The 18,867-nt window shown below is 35.9% G+C and overlaps 1 protein-coding gene across 1 annotated transcript; it reads left to right on the top strand.

The window, feature by feature from the left end:
• The first annotated feature begins 13,302 nt into the window (after nt 1–13,302).
• Nucleotides 13,303–16,898, top strand: LOC142531586 (ras-related protein RABD2a-like). Its single transcript, XM_075637777.1, has 8 exons — nt 13,303–13,519; nt 14,312–14,384; nt 15,057–15,104; nt 15,211–15,258; nt 15,868–15,939; nt 16,015–16,170; nt 16,258–16,361; nt 16,494–16,898. Exons 1-8 carry the CDS (start codon nt 13,506–13,508, stop codon nt 16,588–16,590), a joined length of 612 nt encoding a protein of 203 aa, XP_075493892.1. The 5' UTR covers nt 13,303–13,505; the 3' UTR covers nt 16,591–16,898.
• Nucleotides 16,899–18,867: the final 1,969 nt, after the last annotated feature.

Below are 18,867 nucleotides of genomic sequence, written 5' to 3'. Positions count from 1 at the left end.
AAAAAAATTAATTTTTCTGCAAAAGTTATTTAAAACTTTTATAAATTTCATTTTAAATTTATAATCCCTGGTAGGTGAACTTGAAGTTGCCATTCGAATTACTAGCGTGGTAGTGGTGTTTGAATATATATACACTATCCCTTATTCTATTTTTCATGAAATAATAAATCGTATAAAAAAAATCTAAATATTAAAATTTATTTTAATTAAATTTGCTAAAAGTATTACTTTTTATTGTGAATATCGATATGATTGATCCGTCTCACATATAAAGATTTGTGAGACCATCTCCCGAGAGACCTACTCATAAATAAATTGAATATGCTCCATCGCCTGAAAATATCTAAATCGTTTTCTTTATACATCATCGTCTCTCTTACAATATCTCCTAGAGACCAAATTTTATTCACGATTTGTCAATGGACTAAAACTCTTCACAGGGCAAGTGGCAGTATTCGACATTATTTTATATTTTTCAATTAATTAATGCTTTATCCATTTTAAAACTCGAATATAGGATATATCGCTGAAAATCCAACGACTATTATTGATTAAAATTCGTAAGGGTCCATTTTCTCTATATAATTTTTTAAAATACGATGACGACTATTTGATTTATCATTAAAGTAATGTCATCAAGATAAGTTGAAGAAAATCGAGATATCAAATAAATCAAATTTATAAATTTTTTTAAAATTAAAACTGTATAGTTTGAATTAATAAAATACAATACACAAATAAATGTGTCCAAGAGTTTTGGAAGTATGGGAATTCAACCCATTAATTAAGGTCCCCAAAAGTTTGGCCTCAAAACGAGGACGAGCAGTTGAGTGCTTCAATTACATGTAATATCGCTCTATTCATAAGCCACTAAAATAGAATATATATATGTAATACCGTCTCACATAATTTTTTGTGTTTTTTTATCAAACAAATTCGATTAATTATTTTGAACAATTAACTGAATGCCTTTTCAGATTGATCAAAATCATTTATTTCAAATTTATTTTTTCAAAATAGTATCGTTGAGCCCAAACGTAGGTAAAAACTTGTGTGCGACAGTCTTACGAGTCGTATTTTGTGAGACGATCTCACGAGTCGTATTTTGTGAGACGGATCTCTTATTTGGACCATTCATGAAAAATTATTACTTTTTATGCTAAGAGTATTATTTTTTTATTGTATATCGGTATGGTTGATCTGTCTCACAGATAAAGATTCGTGAGATCGTCTCACAAGAGACCTACTCCAAAACGTAATGTTACATGTCGAATCAACATATAAATATGTTAATTTCTGAAATCACTCATGGTGTTCAATTCAATCGTTAGCCCTAACTCATAAAGGAAATATTGAAGATTTGATGAGATTTCCGTGGATAGTGCGATATTTGTCTCGAATATTGTTTTCGAAATGATAGTTTTGTATTTAATATATTTTATGATAATAATGGAATCTACAATCATTATCCTGCTCAACACCAACTAAGACGAAGCTAGATGAATCGGATTTCCACCTAACCAAAGACCTAGAACATCTTTGTTGTCTCTTGCTCGGAGAGAACTGGGTAGGCGATTCGTCAGGCCGGGTAGGTTTTTCTCTGCCCATTGAGACCGGATTAGTGCTACACGGGCTGAATAATCTGCAAACGTTTTAGAGCAAATAACGTTAATGGGTGCCAGAAGTTTTTCCTCCGTGTCCACTCCGATGCTCAAGTCAGTCGAATATTTACACAAAGGAAATCATTGGAATTGACACATGTACCGAGGTGCTCAAGCAGATAATCGTGGTGCGAGGAGGAGAATAGGGCCCCTGAGCCTCGAAGTCTTATTACACTGCCCGGGCTAAGTTGAGAGTTCGGGTTCACTTGAGCATACGCTGGTCTGATTAGCTTTCCTAGTGTTACAAATCCAATGATGGCTTATAAATGAATGTTTTCTTTATCTTTCTGACCCATCCCTGGCCCGATTCATAAGATGATATGATGACCTGGACGCCTTCCGTGGTATCACCACTCACTCCTTAAATATTCGGGCTAGAGTCTCACTTTTTGTCCCGAGTGGCTAAATTAAACTCGAGCTAGAAGTGAGTTTGTATTTTTGAATTTTAGAGGACTAGGGATGATGTCAGCATAAAGCAAGACCTAGGAGTCAAAAAGACAGTATTCTGGGCCCATCTTTTCAACTACCCGACGCAATTTCCGAGATGAGTCTTGACAGCCTACTTACCTTTAGAATCACAACTTCGATTAACGTTGTGACCCTGATAAATATCAATCGTCTCTCTCCACTTCATACTTTTGCAATCTCGTATTCTAGCTTTTGCACACCGGCGTCCTCCGTCCTTTTCCAGCGAAGTCGCACCGTTAATTACAGCCACCTTTCCCCTCCTACTACGTCGTAAGTTCTTTCTTCTTCCTTCTAATAATGTCAACTTCTAGTTTTTATATTTCTGGCGTGAACCTTTGTGGTTCTTCGGATCTGGAATCCATCGCGCTCCACACTAACTTCACTATTTCTGTTCCCCCACCACTTCCAAAGAACCTATTCTTGCCCTCCCTTATAAGAAATCCAAAAAACCTAAAATCACCCACCTGGCTGCTCGGTCTTGCCGGGCCCTAGAGAAGGGTAAAGGAAAAGTCTGTGCTCTTAGAAAATCCCAAACTGATGTCCCGAGTACCCCATGGTTTTCTAACATGATGAGTACTCTGCGCCACAGAGCCAATGAGGACCTCAAAAGTCCTCGGGTTTATTCCTTCTTCTTATACTATCCTCATTCCTTGTTCTTCTGACCGGGTTGACCAACCCTCAAAGGGGTTTTACACCTTTTTTCTGAGACCAAGTCTGTAGTAGTATTTGGTTTCCCATCCTTTCCTTGTATATTGCGGTGACCCGCTTCCTTGTAAACTTCTAATCAACCCTTTTAACTTTCATTACTTCTCCACATGCCAGTTTTAAGATAATACATTATCCTTGTCTGCTCAAATAAACAGATTATTCCTTGATGACATACTTTCCTCCCTAAAGAGATGGAAAGGACGATACTCTTACATCCACATATCTTTCTCCCCCAATGCTCGATTGACTTTCTTCCCAAGCTTCATGCGCAACCCAAGCTTCCTGACAACAATAAGACTCAGGAACCCTATCTCCGGAACCAGGAGCTTGTGGAAGGACAAAAATTTTCCTCTCCATCCTCATTTCGTCAAAGAACTTGGCAGCCTATGGGTGAGCGCCAGGGCTGAGGACCCTACAAACAAGACAATAAATGAGTTACGCATTTCGGGTGCCCAACCTAGTAATTTAAGTTATCTCTTTATTTAAGTTTTTCCTTGTTACGCAGGACTATTGACATTTACTTGTCTTTTGCAGGTGACCTCGAGATGCAAAAAGCTTCTGCGCAAAGGCGAGCCGCTGAAAAGGCCGAAGAAGGAAAGAAGCAAGCAGCCCAGAAAATTTGCCTCAGAGAAAAAGCACTGGCCAAGAGGACGGTCGACGAAGCCTGAGTTTGTGATATCGTTTTACAATCACTAGGATGACCCAATGTTAATTTTAGTTCGCTTAGAGAAGAATAACATTTGATGTCATTTTGGAGAAAAAAACAGATGAATTTTAAAATTTAAAATTATAATTTTTACGATAAATGTGTTATAAAATTGAATTACCTTTTTCAAACATTCCACCAAATCCACCGTATAAATTTTAGTCAAGTTACTAAATTGAGCAGGTCCCTTGTAAGATGATTTTACGGATTTATATTTATTCGATGGATCGATCGGATCTATATATGCAATGAAAATTAATATTTTTTTCGGTCAGAAACTCGTCTCACGAAACTGATCCGTAAAACGGACCTACAAATTTTTTTTGTACTAAATCTTTGTTTGAGTTGACCTAAAGACGAAAATTTTGTTTAGATTACTTTAATATTAAGTTGTAATTCATCCTTGAGACAATTTTTTTTTAAAAAAAAAAATTGTATACTAAATTTTGTTTTGAGTTGACTGGAAATTTGTTTTTAGATTACTTTATTATTAAGTTACCTAATTAAATAAATAAAAGAGCAAGCAATAAAATGAATTTTGTTTTGAGTTGAGTGGAAAGTTGTTTTTAGATTACTTTATTATTAAGTTACCTAATTAAATAAATAAAAGAGCAAGAAATAAAATAATTCCTTATTTCGAAGAGTATATTCGTATATATCTGAAAATATCTTATTCAACCATTTTCAAATATGCTTTGATATAGTGAATAGTTGAGTAGTGTTATGCCACAGACTTGTAAGCTCGAGTGATTGAATAGATCAAATGCCGCTAAGGCTTAAACCAATTGGATAGTTTTGCATCTTAAGACCGGCTGAACGATTTCTTCTTAATCTTCAATAGAGCAGTCGAGAACATGTAATACATGCAAAGATGATTTGATTTAGTACAATAAGTCATTGTTTGTTATCACAAAAACTAAGAGATCGAATGCATATGTTTATTCATATGATATTCACAAATTATTATTCACAAATTATCTATACAAAAAAAATTACACAACAGAAAGCACCGTACGATCAAAATCGATGACAAATATTCAATGTTTCCGATCAAAAGGAACTGAAAGGCTCACCCTCTAGTTTCATATATCTATATAATATAATTGCAAAATTTTTTTTAAAAAAACCTCAACTTTCTTGAATCATTCAAAAATAAACGATACTAATTTTAAGACCATTTTCTCACACATCATTAACTCGTCCAATATGATTTGTATAGGGTGAACTTGGTATATAATATTCATATGGGTAAAATCTGCATGCATTTATTGAGCGAGAATTGAGAGAGGAAAAAATTACTTAGTACTTGGATCATTTATGTACAGATATATGCAAAGGCTATATGCTACTAGCTAACTAACTATTGCTAACAATTAAGCGCTAACTGATAATTAACTAACTAATACGCCCCCTCAAGATGGACGGTAAATGTTTTTGATGGCCATCTTGGACATGAGAGCCGATAAAGCGAAAAAGGGAAGGGGCTTTGTGAACATATCCGCGAGTTGCAAGTGTGATCTAATGGGAAGAAGTTTGATGTCCCCAGCAACGAACTTCTCCCGAACAAAATGACAATCAATCTCGATGTGTTTAGTACGTTCATGAAAAATCGGATTGTTTGCAATATGAATGGCAGCATGATTGTCACAGAAGATGGTGGCTGGGGATGTCAGAGGAACATGGAAGTCTTTTAACAGTTGCATTATCCAAATAAGCTCACTAGTGGTTCCCGCCAGCGCTCGATATTCCGCTTCAGCAGAAGATCGAGAAGTGGTGGTTTGCTTCTTTGCATTCCAAGATATAAGCGAGTCGCCAAGAAAAATGCAAAAACCCGTGACAGAGCGCCGAGTATCAGGACAAGATGCCCAATCGGCATCTGAGAATGCTTTAATTTGAAAAGATGAAGTAGCAGAAAAATAAATGCCTTGGCCTGGTGATGATTTAAGATATCTTAGTAGGTGATGGACAACTTTCAAATGTTCAGAACGAGGTTGAGCAACGAACTGACTCAACTTATGTACAATATAGGTGATATCAGGTCGGGATATGGTGAGGTACAAAAGGCGACCTATGAGGCGTCTGTAGACAGAGGAGTCTGGAAGTAAATCCCCTTGATCAGCTGATAAATGGAGGGTTGGATCCCTGGGGGTAGTAGTTGGTTTGCTAGCAAGAAAACCAATATCTTCCAAAAGTTGTAATGCATATTGACGCTGACAAAGAGAAATCCCATCCTTAGAACGAGCAATTTCCAGCCCGAGAAAGTATGTTAAACACCCTAAATCCTTCAGTTTAAATTGACTTTTGAAGAATGTTTTGAGGGAGTCAATGAGATGCCGAGATGGTCCAACAATGATGATATCATCGACATATACCAGCAACGCAATGAAAGATGAATCTTTGCCTTTAGTGAACAAGGTGTAATCTGATCTTGATTGAGTAAATCCAAAACGAAGAAGCGACTGTGAGAATTTTAAGTACCACTGCCGAGAAGCCTGTTTGAGCCCGTATAAGGACTTATTCAGCTTACAAACCAAGCGATTGGAACTATCCCTGGAAACTGGTGCCTTTGAATAGCCTAGGGGTAGATCCATATAGACTTCTTCAAATAAATCACCATTGAGAAATGCATTATTAACGTCTAGCTGGGCTAACAACCAATTGTTGATGGCAGCGAGAGCCAAGAGAACTTTGACAGTAGCAAGTTTAGCCACGGGTGAAAAAGTCTCAAAGAAATCAACACCCTCTTGTTGAGTGTACCCTTTAGCCACTAGACGGGCTTTGTATCGATCAACCGAGCCATTGGGTGCATGTTTGAATTTGAAGACCCAACGACATCCAATGGTGTGTTTGCCCTGTGGTAGTGGTACAATAGACCATGTACAATTATCTTCTAAGGCCGATAGTTCATCTTTCATAGCATTTCTCCATTGAGAATGCTGAACAGCTTCATGATAGAACTTTGGCTCAAATTGTGCAGAGATGTTGAGAGCAAATGCTTTATGATGTTGTGATAAGCGATCATAAGAAAGATGATTGCTTAAAGGATATGAAACCGAAAATTCTGGTTGTGGGATACGCATTAACAGATTGCAATGGTAGTCCCGAAGGTATGACAGTGGCTGAGAAACTTTGGAAGAGGTGCGAGTAGGTGCAATGACTTGTGTGGGTGGAGAATCAGATTGGGTGGGTATGTCCTCCACTATAGGAGACAATAAATCCTCTTGTGTAGTGACACTTTGAGCACCAGAATGGATGTCTCCAGGTGCTGGGTTGGGTAACACAAGATCAGGAAAATTATCTAATGATGGTTCTGATGTATTACTTGAGTGAAAAGGAAATATGTTTTCATAGAAGACCACGTCTCGTGAGATGAAAATCTCTGAATTGTGAATATCATACAACTTATACCCCTTCATTCCAGGTGGATAGCCCAGAAAAACACAAGTCCTTGCTCGTGGTTGAAACTTATGTCTATGAGCAGGGAGCGTGGAGGCAAAACCCAAACATCCAAAGACCCTGAGGGTGGAATAATCAAATGCCTTTTTGTACAAAAGTTCATAAGGTGTCTTGTGATCGAGCCAGGGAGAAGGAGTTCTATTTATCAAAAAAGTTGCTGTGAGAACACATTCTCCCCAAAACCTGATAGGAATTCTGGACTGGAAATACAATGACCTTGCCACATTCATCAAATGCTGATGTTTTCTTTCAACCACAGAATTTTGTTCTGGCCTTTGTACACAAGAGAATTGATGGACAATCCCTTTCGTGTGAATCAGGTCTGTGAATGCCAACTCTCGAGCATTGTCGGTTCTAATGGCCTTAATCTTGATGTTAAATTGAGTTTCTACCATAGCATAGAACCGTGAAAAAATTTGTGATGCATCAAATTTGCTTTGAATGAGAAACATCCAAGTAAAACGTGTGCAATCATCAACAAGAGTGAGGAAATATCGTTGGTCATGTAATTTAGAAACAGCAAATGGTCCCCATATAACACAATGTATCAAATCAAAAGGAGATGAAGACGTATGATGATTGGAAACAAAAGATAACCTTTTTTGCTTAGCCAAGGGACAAATATAGCAAGGAGCAGTATTGTCTAAATTAATCTTTTTACAGTGAAGCCAGCCTTGTAAGCGTTCTAGAATCTTGTTGGAAGGGTGTCCTAGGCGATTATGCCATTCTTGAACAGAAACTTTATTGACAGGAAATTCAGATGGTGTGGCCGCTTCGAGAACATATAGATTGTCCACTCTGTTACCCTTGCCAATCATCTTCTTGAGATTGAGATCCTGGATCATAAACTGATCACGAGAAAAACTTATAACCATTTCATTATGTGCAATGAATGAGCCCACAGAAAATAGATTGAATTTGAAGGCCGGAACAAACAGAACATCCCGAAGAATTAAACCATCATTTATCTTGACATTGCCACATGGCTCAACTCTAACATGTGTATGATTCGGTAATGTGACAACTGAATTCTGTATGGGTCTCATGGAGATAAATTCTTTAGAATTCGAACATATATGTCGTGAAGCTCCTGAATCCACTATCCAACTGGAAGAAGACATTAAAGAATGTGGTACATATGTGGAGAGACATGTACCTGAAGAATGCGACGTATTAGATGTATCGTGAGACTTTGGTGCATTAGATGATAGATGAGTGGCAAACATGGTCATGAGTTGGCCATATTGACTCTTGTTCAGACTGTGAAAGAAATGCTCATTGTTGTTGTCAATGACATCAGTTTCAGCTTCCGATGAAATTGGTTTACTCGAAGCTTGATTGACCAGATGAGTGTGAGTTGAAAACTGGTTCCGAGGAGGCCTTGGCTTGAACCCCGGTGGATAACCATGTATCTTGTAACATGTGTCTAGAGTGTGACCATGCATGTTGCAAGCCGAGCAGAATGGACGTTCTCTCGGATAATTCCTAGAGTTGAAACGAGGCTTACCTTTTGATGCAGTCCCCATATTATCATTTGAAATTTTGGTTGGTTCTCCCTTGATTGCAAATGTCAAGCCATCTGCTGAATATGTGGGTGTATCAATCTGACGTTGCCTCTCTTCTTGGATGATCATAGAAAACACTTTGTTGATCGGAGACAGAGGATCAATCAACAAAATTTGACTCCTAACTTGGGAAAAAGATTCATTGAGCCCCATAAAAAATGACAGCACATAATCCATCTGATGATATAATTCCAGTTTCTTAATCCCTTCACAACAGCTCCCACAAACACATTGAGGTCTGAAATTGTTAAGTTCTTCCCAAATGGTTTTGAGCTTTGTGAAGTATATGCTTACAGATGTTTGGCCTTGACGATGATTGATTAACTCACGCCTTAGTTGAAAAATTCTCGGACCGTTGCTCTGCTGAAAACGATCTTTGAGATCTTGCCAAATATCCACAGCAGAATCTGCGAAGATGATGCTTGCTGATATTTCCTTTGAAACAGAATTAAGTATCCACGAAATCACAATGTTGTTATTTCGCATCCATGAGTTCAACAAATTCGGATCGTTATTATCAGGCTTTGGAATTGATCCATTTGCAAACCCAGCTTGTTCTTCACAGAGAGAGCTATGACCATTGCTCAATGCCAGGAGGCAAAGTTATCTCCGGTCAGTGGCTGAGAAACAAGAACAAGCCCTGGACCATCAGAGTGATGTATATAGTAAGGGCTCATGGAATCATCCAGATTAGCGATCGCTTGCCATTGCGATGAGATTAACCGGATTATGATTCTAGATCGGAAATGATTCTAGATCGAAAAACCAAGTCAGATCAGAGTATGCGAACGACGAGCATTTCGGAGATCTTCAATCGAGTGAGCCATTGCTCTGATACCATATTGAGCGAGAATTGAGAGAGGAAAAAATTACTCAGTACTTGGATCAGTTATGTACAGATATATGCAAAGGCTATATGCTACTAGCTAACTAACTAATGCTAACAATTAACCGCTAACTGATAATTAACTAACTAATAGCATTCATTTAGTACATGACAAGTATTCAATCATATGCTGAGTGATGAATCATGATCACTCATCCATACATCATGGTTGAATAAGTGATCATTATTTATTTACTTAGCACATACGTCATGTGATGAGTGAATAAGGACAATATCTATGTGGGTAACATGAACAAAACCATAAAGGGTGATCCCGAATCTAGACTATCGTTAAAAGCATTCATTGTATTTCTTGAAACGACGGCCTTTGGAATTACTGTAAACCGTCGCATTTTGTGGCATTTATATAATATTTTTCATTCAGTAGTTACACGAAATTTTCAGTCTGCACTGATTTAAAATCAGAGAGCAACACTTGCAAATTAAAAGAACCACTAAGCAATATTTTTAAAAAAGTACTAATGCCTACTAGATCTGTTTGGGAAGACAATGCATACTTAATAATGAATGCATTATGTTAGTGATTTCTGTTTTAAGTAAAAATCAGTTTTAATATATTAAATATTTCTCATTACTCGTGAGCACACCAATCAATCAGTTACATGTCAAAAGCGTGCTTACATCGATGATCGATCGATCGATCAGATAGACGAATTAAGATGAAATTTTATGCGTAATTCCTCATATTGCAACAAGGCTTCTTTCTTACCATCATGGCGGCCACTTGAGCGTATTCCTGTTTTCAGAGAAGTTCTCAACCACGGATTCATCTTAAACTTGATTGTTTTTGTCACATCCCGAGCCCAGGCTCGCATATACGTGATTGTACAATGCAACCTTGTAGCAACTAATTTGTATTCGTCCTAACTTTACGAAAATTATTAATCCAATTTGCTATAGAAATATATTTTAACACCTTATAATCAATTTCTTTATCATGTGGGATGTGGTATTACCAGGGAGGGAGCCAAAGGCTCCTATACTCAGGCTTTAGCTCGGGTGACCCAATTTTTTTTTAAAAAATTATATGTAAATTTTATATAATTTTGGAATAATATAATATTAGCCCGGAAAGATCAATTTAATATATTAAAAAATTATAGAATTTAAAATTTTAGCCCGGACGGAGCCATATTTCTGGCTCCGCCACTGGGTATTACAATTATTCCTCTTTCATAAAATGACGTCCTCGTCGTGGCCTGACCTTGACCCACTGGTACCGAAACTTTAGAGGTGACTCCGACGAGTTTAAAATATGAATAACGTTATGTAGTACTTTGTCTCGTAGGTTCAAGAGGTGGCTCTCTCGCATGTAGCATTTTGCCCCCCGTAACACTTATCTCCCGGTTTTTGCTGGTCACCGTATCTAGGGCCGAGCCTTTTATGAGGACAATGCATCAGGGCCCAGTCCTTGAGAGGGCACAATATATATATGTTGAGTCGGTGGCCTACTAGAATAACAAAAATAAAAATTGGCCCAATATTAATATAAAGAAAACTAATTTGAATATTTTTTATTTATAATTGATCAAACTCGATCTTTTTTTCAAGTTCGGTTTGAATAATATAAACAATATTCAAGAGACTTTGGGAGCATTTGTTGAGTTTGAATAAGCTAAAAAGTTAGTCTTTATCTAGTTTGATGAAGTATTGTATTGAGCTTCAAATTTTGAAGATGCTACAGTGTTGGGCAAAACTGAATGATTTATTCTCAAATACTTATGTTGTTTATAAGATTTTGTTAATCATACTAGTAACAGTTGCATAAGCAGAAAGAAGCTTATCGAAGTTGAAGTTAATAAAGACTTATTTTTTTTTATCAACAATATCACAAGATAGACTATATTAGCTAACTATATTGTTGATTGATAAAGAAATTATCTGAAAACTTGATTATACAGATTTGATATACATTTTTCACTAAAACAGCTAGACGATTATTATTTATGTAATTATTTCAAATATTTATTAACTTGTTTTTTATATAATATATTGTTTCTGGTGTATTTATGTATGTATTATTATATTTAATATTTGCTGAGTGAACATTAGCATTATTATCACAACAAAATGACTCATGTTTAAATTTTCACTTCAGGCAGCATCAAACACAGGTACGGATCTGACCGTACCTAATATCATTATGTCACATCAAGGGCTCAGGCCTGCATATTCGCGACTACACACCAAGCTCTTATACAAACTACTTTTATAACAATCATTGTTTTGCGAAAATGATTAGTCAAAGTTGTTATAGGAGTCCATTTTACATTCAATTTTTTTCCCATGGGATATCACAACCCCTGCTTTAGAAAGCGACATCCAACTCGCAATATGATCCTCGATTTACCATCGCTGAAAATCTAGATGTGGCTTCTACAAATTCAAGATGTGTCTCTCGTCATGTAGCACTTTGCATCGCATGTTCAAGAACTTTACCTCGTATAGCACCTGTATCCAAATGTTTTTTATGGTGGCCGTCTTTGATACCATTATGTCATGCTCAGGCCCAGGCCCGCATAAGCACGACTGCAAAACGTGTCCCTATAGCAACTATTTTGTATCCATCATTACTTTATGAAATTGATTAACCCAATTTGCTATATGATTCAATTGTTAACTTTTATAAAATATTTTAAACATCCATTTCTTTTCCATTCGGAATCCGAGATAATTAATGAAAAACTTTGACTTGTGTATTTCTGACATGATTTTTTGTCATAAGTTTTCAATATTTTTCATGTACAATCTATCTTGCTTCCAAAGCACGTCCTTGTGATTGATTTGATATTAAGAACTCTTTCATTCCTTGAACTGAGCTTTGAGATTTTTTTAACTTAGGATCTTGGTCCTGATTTAGCTTATTTTCCTAGGGAACAACTATACCATAATTGACTCAAGTTGAGCTACCGAAAAAAATGCATATTTTTTTATATGAGTAAGACTAATAAAAAAATTTAAGCCTTCCAAAACTATAAAATCTCATATCTGCATAGTCTTAGAATCTCGTTCATTCTTTGACGTGGTATCACAATCACCCTTCCCACAGAACCCGACGTCCTCATCGCGACTATCTCATCGATCCACCAGAGTTGAGAATCTAGAGGTTGTTCATACGAGTTCAAAATGTTGCTCCCGTGCGCGTATCACTTTGTCTCGTGGGTTCAAGAGTTTTCCAGTGTTCCTACCGGCGGTCGACTCTGATACCATTCTATAATGCCTTGGATTCAACGATTGTGCCTATTGTACCAACACAAGTCTTTCCAGTGTGCTTAATGGGCTAATCATTCCGGAATTATTCCAAGTCCAACATACTTAACTTTAGAGTTTTTTTTTTAAAAATGATGAGCTCTATAAAAAAAGATCAATCTTGTTGATATGAGCAATACACATCAAAAGAAGTTGTATCTTGTTGAATGATATCCTACACGGCCTGTTCCTCGATGCATCCACACCGAGAATCTAGAGATGACTCATATAAGTTCAGTAAGCGGCTCCCACGATGTAGCACTTTGCCTTGCAAGTTAACGATATGGCTTCCATTGACATAAAACTTTGCTCTGCATAACACTTAATTCCAAGTGTTTCTTCTTTTTACCGTCTCTTATGTCATTCTTTCACGTCTCAGACTCAGGCCCAGGCCCACATATGCGAGACCGCACATGGTTCAGACAACAATTAATTCGTATTTGACACCGCTTTACGAAAATTTTTATCCATGTACATCAAAACTAGTACAACGGTTCCAATTGGTCTATATAGATGACTACCTTAATTTCCAGATTTTAAAAAATTATTATACATGTACATCAAAACTAATCGAACGGTTCCAATTGGCTCTATATAAATGACCACCTTAATTTCCAGATTTAAATTCAATTAATTAATTCGACAACTCAAGCGCGAACGCTTTTGCTACCACCACCGCCTGGACCCATTCAACTCCTCCGACACGGATCTCTATCGCGGCTGATCTCCGCCTGTTGGGAGGAGAATATTCCTGTATCTCCACAGTCGGACCACCGTACCCAATCATGACCCCTGAATAGTAAATCTCTCTTTTCTTTTGTATTTCAGATAAATCCGAGGACATCAATTTTCCCAGGGCTTCAATATTTATGCAAATTGGTTTTGTGACAGTCTCAGTTGTAAATAATGTGAATTTCAATTTTCATTTCCTCTGGATGTCATGATATTTGATTTATTCTCATGAATTTGGGTACAAATCACTCAAATAGATTCTGGACCTAACTTCCGTAGATTGTTTGTTTAGCTTGAAATATTCTGGTTCCAGAAATTAAAATGTAATTGTGCATCCTCCTGGTTCGTAGATTGGTCAAAATAGTTTAGGTTATGGGTAATTTTTTGAGATAATTCTTCTCACAAAACATTCTCCACAGGCGTTGCTATTAGGTTAATCAGGCTTTCAATTTCTTCTGAATCACAGAATGATAAGTTGAATTTTATAATTTTTATATTTCGTACGAATGTGAGGGAGGTTCCAGTTTCGTAGCTAGTTTCATTTACTGGTTGCTTAAATGATATCTTTTGCTTAATTTTTATCTGTTCTTTTGGGATTTTAAAATTCATTATAAATGCTGAGATTTGTTAATATTTTAGAAGTTCCATAAATTTCGTCTCTATTATTCAACTATAATATATACACCAGAAAAAAAATAGAGAACAATGGAACGGTATTAGCTTCTCGTCAGTCTCTCTGTTTGTCTGTAGTTTAAGAATTCTCTGTTAGTGTTTGGCCACTGCTGAAACTTCTTCGTGGTTACCTTTTATATTATAAATGATATGGAAACTCATTACCATGTGATTGTTTATCTTGCAGTGACTACTTGTTCAAGCTTCTCTTAATTGGAGATTCTGGAGTTGGCAAGTCATGTCTCCTCCTGAGATTTTCTGTAAGACTCTATGGTTGCATGTAGTTGGGGCGATACGATATAGGGTAGCTGATTTTTAAAGCGCTAAGAAGTGTGATGCGGTTATTTAAATAGTTAAAGAGATAATTAGTAAATAGTTGGTACAGCGGGGGATTTTCAACTTAGACAATATTACGACATTTTTTAGAAACTTATACTCAAATGAGAGTAATTCTTTTCATTTTATTGACTTTTGATTCTGAACAATACATTTATATGTAGCAGTCACTTTGTGAAATTAAAGAGTTACAAAATGTTAGTTACAAAATGTTAGTGCTCGTCTAGAACAAGTAGTGCTAATACGCTACATTGATCATTCTCTACGCCACCGTTGATTTCTTCCAGCTTTTCTTTGTTAGCTAAAAAAAGAACATGACTTCGGCTTGGAAATCTAAGAATTGAAAGCATTTGAGTAATATTATTGGAGGACATACAAAATTAAATTTCCCATGAGAAAGTTATATGACGGCTAAGAGCACTGCCAACTTGCTGACCTATGGAATCAAATTTTCCTTACTTCTAATACTCTTTAGATAAGTGCATTAATCACATTCTGAAATTGTACTAAAACTGGTGCCCATATGCCATAATTTTGTTTCTAATTATTTACTTGTGCATTTAGGCTAGTGAGTGATCATTGTTGTATTCATACAGGATGATTCATACCTGGACAGCTACATTAGCACAATTGGTGTTGATTTTGTAAGAACTCACTGTGTTCTTTTTCTTGATTGTGGGTGGTGGGGTGGATTGATTGATTTGCATGGCACAATCCGAAATCTGATTGTTTTTTTTTTTACTTCTACAGAAAATACGCACTGTTGAGAAAGATGAGAAGACCATTAAACTTCAGATTGTAAGTTGCTGTGATCATAAATGTCTAATCAAGAGATTTGGCTGTCACCTATAAATTATTCATTGAATTTTTTTTATATTTCTTTAAGATATTTTAGGATATTATAATTTATAATTGTTGTAAGATTTGCTCATTTTGTTGCGTAGTATTGGTGGAGGGATGTTTTTTATCCTACAGTAAATTTTTTGGCATGCTGTTGAGGTCTTAAACTTATTTACTTATCTGTCTTACACGATTCACAACAACTTAATCTTTTATTATTCACTTGGAAAGGGAAAACGGACCGGGATTTATCGTTCTTGAAACATTTATACCTTTCGGTAAATTATTCACCGGTTCTTTTCTTTTCCTTGTAAAGTTTTGATTCCTGGGTGAAGCTATCACATGACCTCCCTCGAAGAAACGCTTCCACACTTTCAGCTTTAACATGCACAATGATTTGCTATGGTTTTACTTTTCATTTTTTGACTAGATTATTTCTTATAATGTTTTATCCACCTGAATATGTGAGTGGTTTTGTTAGGCAACGTTTTGCTCAAATGTTTTTTCCCCTACCTTATGCTCTTCTATTTTCACCAAGCCTAGCTCATTTTTCTTTATTGCTTGCAGTGGGATACAGCTGGACAGGAACGATTCAGAACCATAACTAGTAGCTACTACCGTGGGGCACATGGCATTATAGTAAGTTTATTTCAAGTAGTCTTATCTCTGGCAGGCAATTCCTGCGTTCTTTTAAATGCGTCCATCTTCTGTCAGATAGTATATGATGTTACTGACCAAGAAAGCTTCAACAATGTGAAGCAATGGTTGAGTGAAATTGATCGTTATGCTGGTGATAATGTAAACAAGCTTTTAGTAGGAAACAAGTGTGACCTCGCTGTTAACAGAGCCGTGCCGTTTGAAACGGCCAAGGTATAGATCACATCATCATTCATGCATATAATTATGTTTAGCTGACTCAGTCAGCTAAACTACTTTTGTTTGTCATGTTTTAATAAGGCATTTGCGGATGAAATGGGCATTCCATTCATGGAGACAAGTGCAAAAAATGCGACGAATGTTGAACAAGCTTTCATGGCCATGGCTGCTGATATTAAAAACAGGTCTTTTTTCCCTTTACACAGCTTGATAAATTTAGGACAATAGAGAATTGAGTTTTATTCTCCAGACTGTTGCATCTGTATTTACTGTATTAATCTTTTTCTTTAACATGTGCCATTTTAATTCGATCACAGGATGGCAAGTCAGCCAGCATCAAGCAATGCAAGGCCACCTACTGTGCAAATTCGAGGACAACCAGTTTCCCAGAACAGTGGCTGCTGTTCTTCGTAATGGTATTCCACAAATCCCAACGACTCTCGTCACAACACAACACAACACGGTCACGACTTCTTTATTGCTGCACGTTGTCTTAGTTCCCTTTTTTTTTTCAAATATATTTTGTTTCTCATAGCCCTTAAAAATTATGTCCAACTGCTAACTCTAGTAATATTTGTTTGTTGGTTGGCTATTTGTGACCTTAGTACCTTCCCCTTGTGACAATGTTACAGCTTTTGCGAACATGTAGTAGAAAAAGTATATGGCACAATTTCTTATCCAACAAATATTATATTATATTATGGTTTATTTTCACGTTTAAATTGGGATAATCTGCAATTTAATTTCTTTTTTACCCCCCTATTTCATCGGTGCAGCACTTACGAGCTAAGGTGAGCTTACAATATTGGACCGAAGTTTGAATCATATACTTGGATTTGAACCCTTTGTTTATTGGACTTGCTTTCCGGGCCTAAGCACGTTGTCCGGTGGATTAAAAATCCGTTACAATGATTGTTGTCTCGGATCCATTCAATCATTCGTTTACAATCATATATCATTATTTAACCAAGAATTAAGTACGTCAGATAATTAAAAGGTAAATAAAGATGATCAACTACAGTTCGAATTACTCAATATAATGCAGTATGTGGAAAAATTAGAAGTTGAAATAATTAATTCCAGGCCAAATGCCAAACATGTCATATTAAAAAACCCAATAATAAACCTCACATTTCTAACTCACTCAGTGATTTGTTTTGACAATCTAATTGTTTAAATATTCCTATAATTATCAATTTTGTGTTAGTATATGTGTCAGTAAGATTCATATATAATTGACTTGCCTAAATTCAGATCTTGGTTAAAATTAACTAGAAAAATCATAATAATACGAAATTAACTCCAATAAATATTCACGGTATGCATTTTGTAGAGTTCTATAACTTTTGTATATAAAGATTTTCAAAATTCTAAACTTATTTTTATCCAAATTGTATCTTTTCATGCTGGTTTTCTATTGGTTTTGCCGGCCCGAAAAAGGAGACTAACATTAATGTTTCTAACCATTGGATGAACCTTGAGTATACATGACATTATGCTAAACATTTTATTTTTTATAACTAAGTTAAAAAACAATGTGCATGATTGAAATCCAAAAGCATCAAGATCAAAATTAACTATCCCAAAACTTTGTGGAAATTGATTTTGTTTTTTTTTTAAATAAAAAATTCATAGAAATTCTTAGGCTAGTCCAAAAACTCTGAAATTTTAAATGAAATCCTAGAAAAAGTGCAGAAACCTTCAGAAATTAAAATTCCGATCATTGAGACGGCGTGTTGATTACACGCCCTATCATTACTGCACGTGCCCGTGATTTCGACACCATGTGCGGTCGGTGTTCTCATGGTAGACTCAATCCATCAAGATCTACAACTTTTGTATACAAAGTTTTCCGAGAAATGCAACGTAATTTGCCTAGAATTCGAATCTTTAAATAGGATGACTGGCAACTTTGCTATCGGAAAATATGCACTTCAGATGACTTTCCGACCAATTTATTGACCTGAATGGATTCTACACAACACAAAGAACAACATCTCTGCTATAACTGAAACCTAAATAAAGAGTTAAATAGAGTTTTAAGTACATGAATATGCAATCTAAAACGATGTTTTTTGGATGGATACTTTTGTAGATTCTTACGTTTTTTTGACTTTTTTGTGCAATCCGTAAAAACTTTTGCTACACCTCCTCCACCAACTTGTTTATGGGTGTGATAGGAAGTTTAGGTATATTTTCCAGAATTTTTTGTCTAAGGTTTACTAATTTTCAAGGATTTCCCTCATTTTTTGACATTTTCTCACCTATTTTTCCTCTTTTTTCTACTAAATTTTTTTGCACGAATTTTATGATGTTTTCCGGATGGAATGATGGTATTTATGGGTAAGAGTAAGTGAAAATATGATGCCAAGTGTACAAGATAAATGACACCTCTCATTTATAACTATTTGGAGAAGCAATCTATATATATATATAAATGTGTATATATATATATAAATATAATTAGTTGTTTATTATTATTATTATAGTTTTTATTATTATTATTATTAGTAGTAATTACACTATATATTATATATAGACTTGGGTTGTTACAGTTATGTTGGCTAAACTTGTTTTTCACTTATCCATCTCATGATTTCATTCATCCCGGCATCTCCAACCTTCCTCTATAATAATCCATTATGGAGGAGGAAATCTTCTCCAACCATGCTCTACTTCTCTCCTCCATTT

The sequence above is a fragment of the Primulina tabacum genome, chromosome 17 (genome assembly GCF_025594145.1).
Source record: "Primulina tabacum isolate GXHZ01 chromosome 17, ASM2559414v2, whole genome shotgun sequence".
Taxonomy (NCBI): domain Eukaryota; kingdom Viridiplantae; phylum Streptophyta; class Magnoliopsida; order Lamiales; family Gesneriaceae; genus Primulina; species Primulina tabacum.
The sequence above is the reverse complement of the archived record's forward strand: the minus strand, read 5'-3'. Positions and strand labels throughout refer to the sequence as shown.